This window comes from Molothrus ater, chromosome 1 (assembly GCF_012460135.2).
Source record: "Molothrus ater isolate BHLD 08-10-18 breed brown headed cowbird chromosome 1, BPBGC_Mater_1.1, whole genome shotgun sequence".
In the NCBI taxonomy this organism is placed as follows: domain Eukaryota; kingdom Metazoa; phylum Chordata; class Aves; order Passeriformes; family Icteridae; genus Molothrus; species Molothrus ater.
The window spans coordinates 20793100-20809880 of NC_050478.2; the positions used below are offsets into that span (position 1 = coordinate 20793100).

General features: G+C 36.4%; 1 protein-coding gene across 1 annotated transcript in view; it reads right to left on the reverse strand.

The window, feature by feature from the left end:
* Nucleotides 1–16781, reverse strand: part of LOC118694971 (macrophage mannose receptor 1-like) — a 53109-nt gene that overhangs the window by 7239 nt on the left and 29089 nt on the right. Inside the window, exons 11-25 of the mRNA XM_054515046.1 lie at nucleotides 16230–16378; nucleotides 14644–14843; nucleotides 13969–14093; nucleotides 12784–12871; nucleotides 11727–11871; nucleotides 10520–10561; nucleotides 10240–10403; nucleotides 9250–9317; nucleotides 8178–8278; nucleotides 7531–7673; nucleotides 6712–6826; nucleotides 4661–4830; nucleotides 2553–2655; nucleotides 1462–1691; nucleotides 231–396 (exon numbers count right to left, since the gene is read on the reverse strand). Coding sequence (XP_054371021.1) covers nucleotides 231–396; nucleotides 1462–1691; nucleotides 2553–2655; nucleotides 4661–4830; nucleotides 6712–6826; nucleotides 7531–7673; nucleotides 8178–8278; nucleotides 9250–9317; nucleotides 10240–10403; nucleotides 10520–10561; nucleotides 11727–11871; nucleotides 12784–12871; nucleotides 13969–14093; nucleotides 14644–14843; nucleotides 16230–16378 — 2009 coding nt within the window. The remainder of the gene's footprint in view (nucleotides 1–230; nucleotides 397–1461; nucleotides 1692–2552; nucleotides 2656–4660; nucleotides 4831–6711; nucleotides 6827–7530; nucleotides 7674–8177; nucleotides 8279–9249; nucleotides 9318–10239; nucleotides 10404–10519; nucleotides 10562–11726; nucleotides 11872–12783; nucleotides 12872–13968; nucleotides 14094–14643; nucleotides 14844–16229; nucleotides 16379–16781) is intronic.

Below are 16781 nucleotides of genomic sequence, written 5' to 3' on the forward strand. Positions count from 1 at the left end.
AGTAGTGTGAGTCTTAGCTTTGCAAAATTTGTCTAGAACTAGATATAAAATGATAACTAACACTTGATATACAGTGATAGCTATTCACAGTCACAGTAGCTCTAACTTTAAAGTAGCCCAATTCAACCTAAGTAATTCTAGTGATTTCATCTATTTAGCTCTGAAAATAAACCCCAACATCTCTAATGAGATGTTTATTAAATTGCAACGATCAGATTTCAAGTTCTTACCATCAGATTTTTTGCAAACAGAGAAGTAACTTTCATTGCAGAATCCTGTCTTCCAGACTCCAGTAACGTCAAGATAGACACAGCCTAGTTTTTGCTTTGGCTCCCCTTCAGCCCATTTCGTGTACTTCATTCTCCAGTTATCAATCCATTCATAATGCCCATTGGTCTAAGGAAAAGAAACATCAGCTGGAATGATTAAACTCTATCAATCTACTCTGTCTACGTAGTACTTTGTGCTAAAAGGACTGGGGCTTTTCCTAGAAACCAATAACAAATACAAATGGCTCAAACTTTGACATTTTTGTTGTGACAAACAGATATTTATTGAGAAATACAGCAGTGCAACAAGTACTTCTCAGCAAAATGAAATGCAAAGTGACATTGAGTTAATGTTGAACTTAACAATACCTTTAATTTGAGACTAATAACAATTTCATTTAAAATAAATTGTGGGAGTGAAATTCTGATGACTAATTTTTGTCCTACTTCTTTCCCCAGAAGTTTCAAGACATGTAGATTATTTTTACTTGAAATACATTTAAATCAGTAATCATTTCCCACCAAAGCTGGTTAACTCCTTTATCCTGCTGATTAATGTTAGAGGCATCTTCTGATTTTGGGAAGTGTTGTGCTATGTTCATATATTTGGGTTTTTTTTCATTTGCTCAGCCAAATTGAGTGTGTGGAACAAGTGTCCGTGCCAAGAAGAAAAAGATATCTTATTTAAATATGCAGAAAGTATTAAAATATCAACAACTGAGAAAAGGGAGACAAATACAATTAAACTATGTAAACTAATTAATTATTTTGCTAAATATCCTCAAAAATGTTAAAATATTCATAGTAATAGCACCTTCTTATACTTCTCAAAATTAGGTATCGTTATTAAAATAGATGTTTTCTTCTGTAAATTCTAAAATATCAGGATTATATCACATATATATCACACTTATACCTGAAATATATAAAGAGATATTCCAAGATGCTAGACTAAAATGCCTTATTTGGAAGTGCACAGAGTGGAATATCATAGCAAAAGTGTGAAAAGCATGTGCAACATATACAATTTAATCAGATTAACAGAAGAGGATGGATTCCTCTGACAGCACAAAGTATTTAGGTCCAAGATGGAAGCAAATAAGCTACAGTAAAGAGAGATGATAAGACTTTTCAGTTCCTGACATGTTCCATGAGAAAAGCAGCATCATGTTCAATTAGTTATTGTTCTTACCACATTGCTGTTAAGACCAATCCACACAGGCACCCCATACTTTAATATCTTCAGCCACAGGAATGAATGACTGTACGTGTCTAAGACACTGGAAAGGTCAAATTGATTTTGTTTGCAGTTTTTCCGTGCATCCTCCCATGTCATTTTGGTGTGGATGAACAAGTAACTACTATTCCCATAACGGATAATGTTGGATGGGGATGAAGTTGTAGAAGGCAGAAATTCAGCATCTGTAAAATAAGGGATGAAAAAATACCCATATACTTGTTCAAAAGGGGAGTATGATTTCACTGTGGTTTCAAATGGAACTAAACAGAAAGTCTTCCTTATTTCATATCCCTGGTTTACAATCAGCATTGGTAAGATGCACTATGCTTTAAGCCAGCAACAGTAGTAAAATTCAATTACAAAGCTGTAGAAAGGAAAAGAGCTGCTTAAAGCAACTTCTGATAAAGAGTAAAGGAACATTCTGTGTAATAATCAAGAATAGTATTACTGAAATTACTTAAGATTAGGTCATGATTTTTTTCATAAAATGAAATGGTTTGCAGAAGCTGTTTGGTTTCCCAAAGATTTTTTTTCCAAGAAATAAAATGGTCACAACAGACCAGTCCTTAAAAATTATGCAGATACTTAAACAGAGGACAGATTTAAATATTTTTAATCTCTTTTTTAGAGGCAATTTTTCTCAAGTTCAGTGCAGATAGGTTACAGTCTCATTCCAGACAGTTTATGCTACATGTACAAACCCGTATTTTCCATAACATGTTTTGAAAGCCAATGTACTCAGAAAAATAAAAAACTATGGAACAAATGTCATATCAAGGGTCATGACACAAAGATGCAGATACAAATTCCAGCTCAGGAAAATAGCAACACAGCATTTTCTGGGAAGGGTCAGATGAGAGCAGTGACTAACTGGACTTCTGACACAAGTGATTATTTGACCCTTTTTTTCCTGCCGGAAGAACAATTCATGCATTTATCTTTATTGGAAGCAAAATCATGTTTAAACCTACATACTTAAGCAATTTCCTGTGAAAAAAAAAAAAATAAGAAAAAGGTTTGGTTTTAATTAGAAAGAGAATTACCTGCATTAATTTGGCATATATATCCTCTGCTGTTATCACAACTCTGATCAGCCCACTTCCCTGCTTCCTTAACAGATTTGTTTTTTATGGCAACACAATCAGCCTCAAGGCAAAGAGATACAACACCAGTTAAAAATAGCTAGAATAAGCAAATAAGAAACTTTTGACTCCCATTTGCATCTTCAGACACAAGTAATGCTGTAATTTTAGTCTCATATCTTTGTAACATTTAAGAGCACAAGCTTTAAGCTACACAAGTGATGTGGAAGTTCTATTCCTCTTACACTTCACAAGCTTCTTTGTTACTTTCTATTGCACTACACTGGGGTGAGTAAGAGGACCAGAGGAACTCTAGTATTCTCAATCCCCAGGCATACAGCATGGAGAGGAGCCACAGACAATTTAAAGAGAAATTAGATCAATCATTGCAGAAAAGACTGGATAACTTTGCCCCAGAAATAAAACAGAACCCTTAAATTGCAATGCAACAATTTATTATTTCAGGCTGTAATAGTACACACAGCAAAGTTTGAACAGCTCCTGCCCAAAGGCAGCCACTGCTCTGTCAGTTCCAGCCTCACTGTGACATTTCAACTTCTCTGACATGGACACAATAGCTAGAAATTAGATTAGCACATATTAAATAAACAGTGATTAGTGCAAAATCATGCAGGGTTACAAGTGGCTTTGTGCAATGAAACACCCATATTTATTTTATTGTTTACTTGGTTGGGTTTTTTTCTGTTTCATCTGAGAAGATGTTCAGATACTTACATCATTTCTGGGTGAAAACCATTTGGATTTAAATCTTTCCAGCTGAACAGTTGCATACTAATTTTTATTAACTATGATAATATTTTTTGGTAAGATCAAGTAGACTTAAAAGCAAATATAAAATTTATGAAAAAGGGACTTTAAAAGTTGTCACATAAGACTTAATAAAATCCTATTACTTCACATAAAAAAGAGACAAACATATTTTTTTGAAAAGTGGCATTTTTGAAATATTTTCCTTTAGAACTCCAAATTCTACTTAATTTTCTTCCTCCTTTAGTGATAAGAAGTTCACAGGTGCTCCTTTCAAAGACACGGAAAAGGATATTACACATAAAAATCAAAATTCTACATTAAAAACGTCATTCAAGAGAAATAGAGTTAGCACTATAAAGTGCTGTACTTCCAGAGTACACACACATGATCAGAGAGAAAGGAACTCTATGACCTATCAGATCAGTTTGTTTGACAGAGAAATAGAGAAAGTGATTTTCTGGTGGTTCAGGGGTTTTTCCCTTGTAAAAATTGAATGGCTGTCTTTTTATAGACTTGTGTTCTTTCTGCAACTGTGACCAGCAGAATTTGCTTATTTGCTGTAAGACACCTGTGTCAGGGGAATGTTTGTGAATGCCTCCTTGCAAACTACATGCCAACTGGGAAGCCTGCCAAGTTCCAGCACAGCTGTCACCAGAGGACTGGGAGGATGTTCCCATTGTTGTGCTTTTGGGAAAAATGCCATGGGGCAGGAGAACCACTGCCCTCTTTACACAGCCCATGAGAGAACACAGGCTGAACACAAAAGCTGCGGAGTCCTCACAAACTGAAAACTGAAACAAGTCCGTGTATGAGCACTCCATGGATGCTGTCACCAGCTGATACAGAAACTGCACAAGGGCTCAAAATCTTCACTCTACCTGGATTTAGATCCAACTTGTATACAAGTATGAAAGTAGTAAGTCAAGCAGTGACATACCTAAAATCACCACAAATGCATGAATTCAATCTTAGGGTATTGCTCTCTTTTCCCTAGTATAATAAGTGATAGGACAAGAGGAAATGGCCCAAAGTCAACTCAACAAGATTGGATATTATGAAAAATTTCATCATCAAAAGAGTTTTCAGGCATTGGAACAGGCTGCCCAGGGAAAAGTGTTTAAGTCACCATCCCTGGAGGTATTCAAAAAATATGTAGATGCAGCACTTAGGGACATGGTTTAGTGGTGGCCTTGGCAGTGCTGTATTAATGATTGAACTAAACAATCTTAGAAGCCTTTTCCAAACTAAATGATTCTATAAAATCAAATTTCAGTGAACAATTTGTGATTGCTATTTACCTGGCCGCTGTACGAATATATACCCATATGGCCTGATGGGAAGCCTTTGGCCCAGTTTGTAAAGTACACCCCTGTTCCATCTGTCCAGAGGAACCTCATTTCATGATTTATATCATTTAATCCAATCCATGTCTCAGTGGCAAAATCTTTTAAATGGAAGGTAAGGAAAGCTAGAATAAAAAAAAAATAAAAGAAAAAGGCAAACAATTTTAATATAGTACAGTTGAAATATTTGGCCCCACAGAGATTGGTGATATTAAATACTCTTTCTGAAATACAGAACACTCCACTGCTGATAACACAAGCAGGTGAGATGAAAAGGAGATGAATGTTGAGTTTGATGAATGGGTAAGTAGATATACAACTGTGGCTTTGGGCAAAATACTTCATCTAAGCATATAAGCTGGTACTGGAATGAATCCCAAAAACATGATAGAAATTGTTTTTATAATGTCCCAAGAACACTTTTAAATCCTAGTTCAAGACATTAACAGCTGTGGGGATCCCACACATTTTTGATAATCCCACAAGAGAGGTTGCTCTCCAGTGACACAACAGCACCACCGATCTCCTGCCATTTGTGTATCTGCATAAGCAGCGCTGCTCCAGAGCCAGAGCCCTGCTCCTGAGCCTGCACTGCTTTGGCAGGGACCAAAATACACAAGAAACATGCTCCAAATGAGACTGAACAGAACTATTAAACAAAAGCAAATAATTGTCACTGCTTTTCACAGGTGGGTGCTGATGTGTCTTAGCTAAGGTGGCAAGCTCACAAATAGAGCAGGCTAGGTCAGCTGATATTCATCTATCATGAACATTATTAATTGTATTAAATCTACTAATCCATGATACCTTGAATGTGGTGATAAAATGAATATACCATGGCTTTTGCCAACTGCTGCAGTCATGGTTATGAATATTTTTTTCCTCTGAAAAGAATAGATTCATTTCTGCTTGCTCAGTTAATCATTCACCTTCCTTCAGAATTTTAAATGTATGCAGCTTACTCCTCCAGGAATGAAATCTGTAGGTTTTTTTGTCAAACATTAGCATTGCCAAAAACTGTAACAGGAACTCAGGCCTTTATGCCTGCACTTCCTGCAATGATAAGAGTTTCGTGCTATTAGCTCCATTCCTCATTTCTCTTTTACCTGGAATTCAAGTCCTGTGCATGAATCAACCACTGCAGAAATTATGTAAAATAAGAATATAATTGTTTGAAAAATGGAAGTTTGATTCTTCAGCTCTTCACAAGTAGAAAACATAATTTGTGCTAAGTACTTATCAGCAGTTTAAATTAAAACTATTTAATTGCTCAGACTTCAATGCATTGTTTTACAATGGTTGAGTTTTCAATGTGCTGTCTTGAGTTCACAGACAGTATGTGTTTTGCAGCATTTTTTTTCATCACATTCACACTTAAGATAAAACAGTATGCCTAAGAAAAAGGTCTATCTGTCAAAGTCAGTCTAACATCTATCAAGGTCTTTCCCTGTTTTTAGTTTGGATGTGTGCCTTGTTTATTCAAGCATGGGGTAGCTTTCCCCCTCTCATCTCCCTGAGGCATGGATGCAGCTCTTGGGTTCATCACAATAAGCTCCTCCAGTGTAGAGAGTGGCACTTCTGTGTGGAGAGCTCTGGGTATGGGTGTGAGCACTCAAACCTGTTCCAAGTTGCCCACAGGCAGGCTCTCATCCTAAAAGTGTTCTACTTGATTTAATAGGAAAGCCATGCAGCAAGTTAATGCCACCTAGTGAAACCATATTGTTTGGACTGGAAATTGCAGGGTCCAGCTGGCATCATATGCAAGCAGGAAAAACCACTATTTTGGCTGCCAGAACAATATACACATATATCTCTCTGAGCCAACTCTAAAATTTGGTAGATTCAAGTGAAGACCTCATTGTAGATTTCTAAAAATTATATGTTTTGGAACAAAAATCAAATATGCGATCATTATTCAAATCTGTTCATATTCAGACAAAAACCCCAGCTAGCCTGAAAGGATTAAATGTCATCTCATCTAGCTGCTACAAAACTGTGCACAGTACCTTGCACTTGCTCATTAGGGATCGAGGCCAGGTTTCCTCCTAAATTCATGCAAGCTGTTCGTGCAGCATGCCAAGTAACACGTTCCTCTTCTGTAGATCCAAATATTTTGTAACACTAAAATAGGAACAAATTCTCTATATATTATCTTCACTCCAATATCCCTCAATTGATAATCACTGTTTTAAACAGAGCAGGATGGAAAAAAAGGCAGTAAAATAATACATTTATCTGAAAAAATACATTCAACTTTCAATGAGCTTTTGTGTTGGTCCTAGTTCTATATAAAATTACAAGTCCCACTAAAGTGTTTTGCTCAACAACTAGATTTGATCTGAAATCCATAGAAAACAAGTAAATCCTGACTTTTCTATAGACAGCTGACAGTGCTAAGTTATGCATGACTGATCTTAGTCTGCCTGATTATTAATTTTATTCTACAACACATACCATGTTAGTAAAGTTAAGGAAGACAAAATGTAGTCAGTAAAAAGGATTACGGTTTGGTTAAAAAACACCGAGATCAAGGTATCAATACTTTAGGAATTCTGACTAAATGTGTATCAAAACATTTGAAGAGCTGACTAGAGAATTTTCTTTCATCAACTGCAACTGAATTTGCTTCATTAGAAGCATCAGAAAAGCATTTTTTCTGCAAAACAATGGATAGGCAAACAAAGAAAAGCGTGCACGTGTCATAACTCTCTGCATAAAAGTAACAACATTCTGTTTAAATAAGAAACAGTATGATTTAAAAATTCCCTTGTTTTCTATTTAATGCTTTTCCAAACATCCAGCACAGACTGTATTTGTTATGGTACCTTGTTACGAAAAGAAAGCCAGGTTGGACGACATCCTCTTGGACTTGGAAATGTTGTTGGAGGAACAGTTGAATTAATGGAACTGTTGTGCCTTTCACATATGTAGGGATTTGGATAGCCACAGTTTATATCATTCCAAAATCCTGGGTGTAAGATAAATGGGGAACTGTGTGACACCACATCTCAAGTTGGTTAATGGAAATCTGTTTCACACATTCTCACATACAGTGCTTTTAGTTGAAAGATAAGATCAAAGCTGTCTTCCAGTTTATTATTATTCAAAATGAGTGTCTAGGAAAAATATGCCACTTTTTAGCTGTAATTACATAACATGAAAGGCTTTGTAGAACCAGGTACTAGAAATTTCATAGTGACACATTAGGTCAATTTTAATAAACAATAGAAACCAGCAATCACAACCATACACCCCTGGCCACAGATCTCTAACATCCCCATGTTAGGCTTCAGGTAAACACAAGAGTATGAAACTATTAAGTTCTGTAAGTAATACTATGGTCTACCTAAATAACTTTTTGTAAAAGAGGAAAAAAAAAAAAACCCAGGAAGAAAGGATGCTTCGCAGAAGAAAAAAAGTTGTGACGCAAATGCACAAATAATGAAATTCATGAAAAACATACAAAACTCACCTAAATTCTTATACATAACAACACAGTTTTCATCATTATTTGCAAAGTTAGGTTCATGTGGTGCCCATGCCAAATAATTGACTGGAGTGCCATCCATCCAGCTTAAGAAAAACAATCCAACAAAATGCTTCTTTAACATAAAATAGAACTTCTTCCGTGTTAAAAAAGTAACTTTTTAATATGCTTAATATAACTGCTCACAGTAAAATGTACAAAGTTTTTTGACTAAATTGCCTCTTTACTAGTTGCATTAAACTTACTCTGCTCAAAGACATACAACATAAAATACAAACATTGTAAAAGCTGAACATCCATGTAGATTAGGCAATGAAAAACAAAATTGTAACCAGGAAAATTATTAGGACATGTCTTTCTAGTGGTCTGCAAGTGACAGAGGTGCCCAGGCTCATCCTTCAGACACATGCACAAGGTACTTAAAAGTATATTCATCTTAGGGTCCCTATAAAACCAGCAAGGCAGAAACATCTCATTTTCAGAGGCTCACCTAACATCCTAATTGTCCTATGTAGGTCCCTCATTGTTATTGTGAACTATAAGGAGACCTGAGAACTACTAGTCATCTATCCAGGCACTTCAAACACAGACTGAACTCAATCCAGGCTTAAATAAACATTACATGTCAAATCAATATGGTGCTGCATCCTGACATTCAGAAAGGCTTGTAGAAAACCTGCTTGACCTCACAGTGCCACTGCTATCATTGCTCTAGAAAAAGAAAATAAGTTTCATTTGTTCCTTTATTAGAGTCTGTTCTCACTGGTTAAGGATGGGCTAAAAGAACATTTTTACCTACAAAAGTTTTATATATTTACAGCTAGAACATCTACTTATATTTTCAGTATAGATCAAATAATAAAGGAAAGTAGAATTCCTGAATAAAAATTCAAAATACATTAGCTGCAGTGTAATTTTTTGTCTAGCTTTGAGTGAATTCTATTTAGGAAACATGCGGCATTTCTTCTGAATAATCTAGAGCTAAATTAAGATGTAATTAAACCACTTGAGAATACAATAATTTTTAAATTATGACTCAAAACTGGGTATGACCTACCTCGTACGTTGGTCAATACTCAGTTGTAAACCAATGAAATATGCATCCTCTTTGCCATTTTTCAATATCTAGAATGCAAAAATTAAAATTGTACAAATGCCCTCTATTGTCATATAAACCCACTGTGTTACTGATGAGTCATATACCACTAACTGACAGAGAATATGAACTGGATATATTCTCTAGCTTCAACATTTAAGTTAAAGCAGCTCACAGCTGACAGCCCACAGTCAAACTTCACCATTGGCCAAAAGGTGTGGTCACTGTATCAACACTTCTCACATTTTACTTGAAAGCCACTAAAATCAGCACCTATTGCACAGTCTCTGCAGTGGACATTATCTGACTAATTTCTTGCAATGACAAGCCCCTTCCTACATTTTGGATATAAATTGATACATGTCCTTGTGTCCTCTCACTATCACTCTTCAGCCAGCTCAGGAAATGTTCTATGTTGTTCAAATACAACTTTTAAGCACATTCCTGATTAAAAATTTGTTGACCTCAGCCAGCATAAAAAGTAAACAATTCCAATTATATAGGAAATAGGATTTCAAAGCTCTTTCTCATGGCATAATCTATGTCCCAGTTTCTTCTCTCTCCATAATTATATTCTCAGAAGAAGGAGGCAAAGGAGCAAACTTGAGGACCAAAAAGACACTAGGTAGACCATAGCTCAGCTAAACAGATAAGATTTAAATCCAGTGTTCTGAGCGTTGCATGTAAGTCAACTGCTGCTTTGATCCACACTACTTAAGATATCCTACACAATCATAACTCATCAGTGTAATCCATTTTGCTAAAATGAAGCCACAGATCCCTTAAAAGTTAGCATTAGTTTGTTCTTCATATTAATCTGGCTTAGTGCAACTGCAACTTCACTATCAAAACTTGTAGGGAGAGCACCATGGTGAAAAGGATCTGAGCCCATGCTCAGTTGTTTTGGATGGTTTATTCCATAGTATTAATGATATTAATGATTTTTCTTACATATCGCCAGAGGAACTTTCTTTCACTTTCACTCTCAATGACAGAAAGGTCTCCAAAGTTCTTTTTGCAGAACTCACGACCCTCTTCCATAGGGACAGTCTCCGTGCTGAAATAGTACTGTTTGTCTTCATGTATGACCCATCCATCCTCAGTAGTCCTGTATTCTGCAACAGAATTGCCAAGCTAACTATTCTGCTCCTGAGATACAAGAGTCCTCCTTAATAAAATTTTAATGCTTTTGAACACAAACACACACAAAGTGCAAAGCAGTAACACCTACCAGGTGTAGGAGATTCTGTTGGTTCAGGCTTCACACTTGCCCCTGTGACAAAAAATATTTATTATGATTGTATACCTTCTATCTGAAGAAAAGATATTTACTGTGACTGACAGGCATGTTTTAATATTGATATCGACTTTCACAGTTAGCAATGGATTTAACAGCAAAATGCAGAGGGAACTAAATAATCTAAATCTCTCATTTTTTATATAATATTCAATTTTAAATATGTAGTTTTGTTCCCTGAGGATAATCCTTACATGCAAAGTATTATAAATACCTTGAACTTTACCTGAATCAAGTAATTTTTTACTCATTGAAAGCAGTAAACCCTATGTCCCAAAGCATTAACTGTGTTAAGACAATTGTCCTGGATCTCCATGTCTCTCTCTTCTCCTGGCCACAAATACTTAAATTCTGACTTAAACCAGAGGCAGCCGGAATGCAGGCTGGGTTATCATCTGATGGGGTGCCCTAACTACTACAGGGTGAGGTTCTTTCCACCTTTCTCTGGTTGAGAGTAACTTCTACCTTGATCTTACAAATTTCCCCAGATAAAATCTCACTGGAAACGATTCCCTATTTTTTTTGCTATGGCATCATGAAGATGGGATCTTGGATGTCATCATTAGTGTCCCAGGAAAGGAATTTATTATACAGAAAACCTCTGTCAGTTTAGGCTTAGCAATTAGTTTTTTACTAAAATCTCAGTAGTAATGACATTTATTAAGAAAATCAATGCCTAAGAAGTTATCTTACCAATAAAAGGCAGAGCTGATATTTATTGTCAATAATATAATGCAACATCTTTATTTTGCTCCTCTCTGTCCCACTATAAGAATGCAGTAAATCACTTAAATGTGCTGCACTTTCTAAAAAGCTCAAATGTAAATACATGCACTGCTAGTGAAACTCAAGTGCTCCCTAAATTATAGATATTGTCTTGATATCTTCAGTAAATAAAAAGCATCCAAACACATATTTCATGAGAATTCAGCAAGTAATCAACATGTGAATATAGATATAAAGTATCTTGAAATCAGGCTCCATCCTCAAACTACACATTCTTATCAAACAAAACAGCACCTAAAGCAAGTGAAGAAGGGAACTATTCTTAAAAGAGGCTTTGAAAATTTTTGTTTCTTACAAGATAAAAGTCAACCAAGAACATCTTCTTATTACACTAATACGCAGGAGTGAGCAATACCTTTTCTTATTTGGCAAATCCATCCATACATATAATCACAGTGCCTGTCATTCCAAAGCATGCTAGATTCACCATTGATCTCTGTACAAAGTTCAACTCCTTGATAATTATTTGGTTCTCCAAAGCCCCAGTTTTCATACCTCACCTATGACAGAAGAAGTTTTGTGAAGATTCTGTTATATGGAAATAAAGCAAGGGAGAGAGGGAGGAGACAGCATCAAAACACAGACCTACAAATTGTTCCTATTGTCAGGTTAAAAACTGAGGGTGAAACGAGGATCCTCCTGTGCAAATGCTGACACTTCAAACTTTTTTCAGATGGCAAATGGATTGCAGTTTAGGTAACAGTTGTTTTCGTACACACTTGGAAGAATATAAACATTTTTTATGGGACCTAAATTCTTTAAAATACATTTAATAACAATGTTGGGGCATGCTGCATCTTGATATTAAACTAGTTAAATATACAATATGAGTAGAATAGGATGTTTTTGAGATGCAATAAATATTGGCATTTGCCTCAGAAGAAGTATTACTGTTATTCTAATTTTCCTATATAAAATCCAGTTTCAGGTTTCTGTACTGACAATCCCCATCAATATACCTTGACCAACCTTGTATCAAGTACACCTACATCTCCAAAATCACTTTCATTTCTACGGTTTTATACCTTAGTTTAAAGTGCAGTAAATCAAACTGGCATTAAAAAAGTGTCTTCATCTCCATGGCATGTAAGCCATTGCAGATAATGAGCAAAGAAAATAACAACTAAAGAAAGACTATTTTACACAAAAAATCCTTGCATTCATAAGAATATCCTTTTAGTCTGCATGTATTTAGTTTCCTTGTTGATTCAATGTGTATCTTCCTATCAAAAATCAGTATGCTTTAGCCAAAAATATCAAGCCATGAAATTGCTATTCATTAGCTTTCCTAAAGAGTGCACAATACAGAGGGTCATGATTAAGCATAAAAATACACAGAAACACATACACTACACATAAATAAGAAGCACAGGGAATGCAAAATAACAGCTGCGGAAATTTAAATTACTCACTGGAGATCCATCACTCCAAGCAAAGCCATCATCAGGATTCAAGTAATATAAACCTATCCAGAAATTCTGGTGGTAATAGCCATTGTTTCTAAAAAAAAAAAAGTACCAATACTAATAAGGGCACTACAATACTTTTAACAATCTATCATTTACTACAGTTTAGAGTTCTCTAAAGATAATGTAATGCTGTTAAAAAAAATAAAAACCAAGGTGGAAATAAATTAAAATGCAGCTGCTTCTAGCTGTTATCATTATGCATTAACTCAGATTGAAATACAGATCAAGAAAATCACCAGATACAACTCCTGCACATAAAGTGGCTTAATGCCTTTGTATAATGGTTCACTGGCTACTGTTGCTCCATTTCTCAACTCCTCATTTTCTCTGTAAAGGCACTTAAAGCTTTCAAACAGAGAGTTACTTTCTGCAGTTGAATCACATTTTAAAAATATCACCTTCAACTAATCCTTGCCTGCAAGCAGGCACACTTTACTGATTAATCTGAATATATTCAGTTAATTTGTGGCAAAGATGCATCTAAGAATCTTCCTACTGTAAATACACAACTGGGATTTTAGTATGGTCATAGCTTTTTGCAGGGCCTTGATGCTTCAATCTTGCTTCTTGGTTAGCCAGGGATGTACAAGATCCTTGAGCCTGGTTTGTTCTGGTCGTATTGCAAGTGTTAGCTTTTCATCTTATTTAGAAATCTCACACCTGTTTTTTGCAGTTCAGGGACTTACTAACCTTATTTACCTTCATTATGTAAAAAAAAAAATTAACCTGAAGTTGCCTCTGCTTTTTTATTAGTTCATAAAAGTGACAAAAAAATCAACATATATCCAGATTTATTAAACTCTTACCATTTTTGTATACTTAGCTGAAAATGACTGGCATCTCTAGTAATTTTATGATATCAACAACTCCACAGTAAATAGCTTTACTTCAGATGATAAATGTTGCCTTAACTAGATATCTGGCCAATGCCATTTCAGCACCACCTTTTGAGGTTATTGCTGCTAGTCATGCAACTACTTCATCAGCCCTACGCTTTTGCTGTGCGTTTGACACAGACAGGGGCTGCAGACTGGCTCACACAGAAGCAAGCCCAATAACAGGTAAGAAGAACTGTTTCAGGAAGCCCCGGCGGTGCTGAGGTGAGGCGCTGTCCCCGCGGACACTCACGCGATGGAGCGCCAGATCACGTACTGCTCCTCCTTGCCGTTAATGGAGGCCAGATCCCCCCCGATGGAGCGGCAAAACGCCTGCGATTCCAGCCACGTCTTCTTGTGCTCTGCTCTGGAAAAAGGCTACAGAGACGAGAAAAAACAGACCACATAGAGCTCAAGATCAAGAAATATTAGCTACCCAAAAGCAGTTGATTTACAATTATATTCTGTGGGGGTTACAGAAACTTTGAGTACGGGGCTTAGGAGGGCTCTCTGTGAAACACAGCCTTGGAATGAGCTTTTTAAGTCAAGTTAGCACAGTGCATTGCTGATAGCAGTGTCTACTGCAAGACAACAACCAGACCACAAACTTACCAGAGCTGTAATTTAAGAACAGAAGGTCAAACCTGTAGATTAGTCTTTAGCAGAATAAAGAAAACTATGAGCATTTCAGTAGAAAGGAAGAAGACTTCTACATATAATCTGGAAAAAAGATTATGAAACAATAGGACACACATGCCAATTTTTATTGGGAACACAGAATATTCTGAGTTGTAAGAGACCCACAGCGATCAAACCTGCAACCTTGGCATTATAAGCACTATGCTCTGGCAAACTGAGCTAATCACGTGTGTGTAAAGCAAACAGAAACTACCTTAATGACAACATTAGAAGTAACCAACATACTTACTTTGAAACAGAAGCTGATACGATTGCTTGAGTCCCAGCCTTCTGGACACCGGGGAATAGGAGTGGTTGTGGGAATGGGTGGAAGTGTCACTCCTTCTGCCCACACTTTGCATATGAACTTTGCCTTTTCTTCACATTTTATTACATCCCATAATCCACCTGCTATTCCAGTCCTCATGGCAACACAGCCTGGCTTTCTTCCTGATTGTAAACAGGAATGCACAAAAATGCCATTTAGGGTGTTATAAGAAGTTAGAAAATTTTATATTCTATCCTGGCAGAAATAAAGTTGTTGTACAGAGTCAAAAATGGTTCTGTTAGAGCAGGTCCCTGGGAGGACCACAAAAATTATCAGAAGGCTGGAACATCTCTCCTACAAAGAGAGGCTTAGGGAGTGGGGCTGTTCAGCCTGGAGAATAGAAGACTCCAGGGAAATATTACCTTGACTACTCAGTATCTAAAGAGTGCTTATAAGGTGAAGACTTTTTACCAGAGATTATAGCAACAGAATAAGAAACAATAATTTTAAAATGAAAGAAGGTAGATTCAGACTGGGCATAAGGAATGCATTTTTTTTATTATGAATGTAGTGAATAGGTGGAACAGGTTCCCTGGAGAAGTTGTAGATGCCCCATTCATGAAAGATATCAAGGTCAGGTTGGACTTGAATTTGAGCAACCTGGTCTAGTGAAAGGTATCTATGGCAGTGGGTGGGGACTAGATACCACTCTGTGATTCTATGATTCTAATTCATGAAGGAAAAAAAAAAAAAAAGACAAAAAAATCCGTAGTGCATCCACTCTGAAATATTGAATTATGCTTCACACCAAATCGCCTGCAGTGGCTGACTCTAGCCAGATCATAACCTTAGATCCAAGAAATTCTCCCCTAAAACTGAATGTGGTTAGAGCTAGTTTCTCAATTTTTTTCTATTTTGACTTAAAATTTTCAAGAACTAACTAGATATATATAAGCCTACATAGCCTTACCACTTCACCTGCCACATTCAAATCAGCAATTAGTTACTGAAATTAAACAGAATCAGAGGACCTCCTGAAAAGCACATGCAACATACTAGAACTTTGAACACTAATAACCACCCCCTTTCTGATGTGATCATCTCAGATTAAATGACCTCCCATTGTTATATTTTGGCCCTCTTTGGCCTTGCAATCCCATTTTCTCTAGGACTCAGAGATGCTTGATGCATGCTGATATCCCACACACTCAGAATGTGCAGTGAACGAGTGTGCTGAGATATGGCTGAACAAGCAGGACTTGCAAGGAGGGTCACTGGGCCTGCAGAGATTGCTCCTCCAGAGCGGTACAGGCACAGACTTCCCCAGAACAGTTGCAAATCAGAAACTTGATCTTAATGAAAAGTTTCTTCCAAAACTCGTACTAAAAGCTCATTTCAGCAGCAGGCAGGAACTTTCCAGCCACGCTGGATTCTTGGGGAGAGCAGCCTGATGTATTTGAAAGCCATTGGCCATTATGTCATCAAGAGAGCACTAAGGAAAAATCTTCAAGCAGTGAGCGACTTATTTCAGGCCTTGGAGCAATTAAAGAGCACAGAGTCATACCTACCAGGCATTTCAGAATTCCAGTGTGTAAATAAGACAGATTCACCATTAGACCACTTGAATGTTCCCTTTTCTTCTACATCTGAAAGTCCAATCCAAAAGTATCTTTCTGTTTTCAGCCCAACCAGGCTGGTCAGATAAGCTTGTTCATATCTGTGAAAAATAAATCAGCCAATAAATTAATACTGTTAAATTTATTTTTTAAAAGTTGGAAAAGGCTTATTTTCTCAGAATTAGAGCTGCACTTTCTTGAAAGTGTAGTTTGAATGGATTTTTTTTAGCAAAGAATTTAGCAAAACCATTAAATAATAGATATTTTGAAAGCTTCAATATCAGAGTATTTTGCTTTTTCTCAGATGCCCAGTGATTAAGATGGCCTAATCTTGGACTGACAGGAAATTGATGGTAAAGAAGAAACCTGACATGCCTTATGCTTTATATCACTTATTTTGTGAGTTTCTAGTACTCTTGTATTTTATTACTTCTTGCTTCAGAAAAATCCAAAACTGAAAAAGGAATCTCAGCGTTACTGTAGTTACAAAAAGTAGAGGCTAAA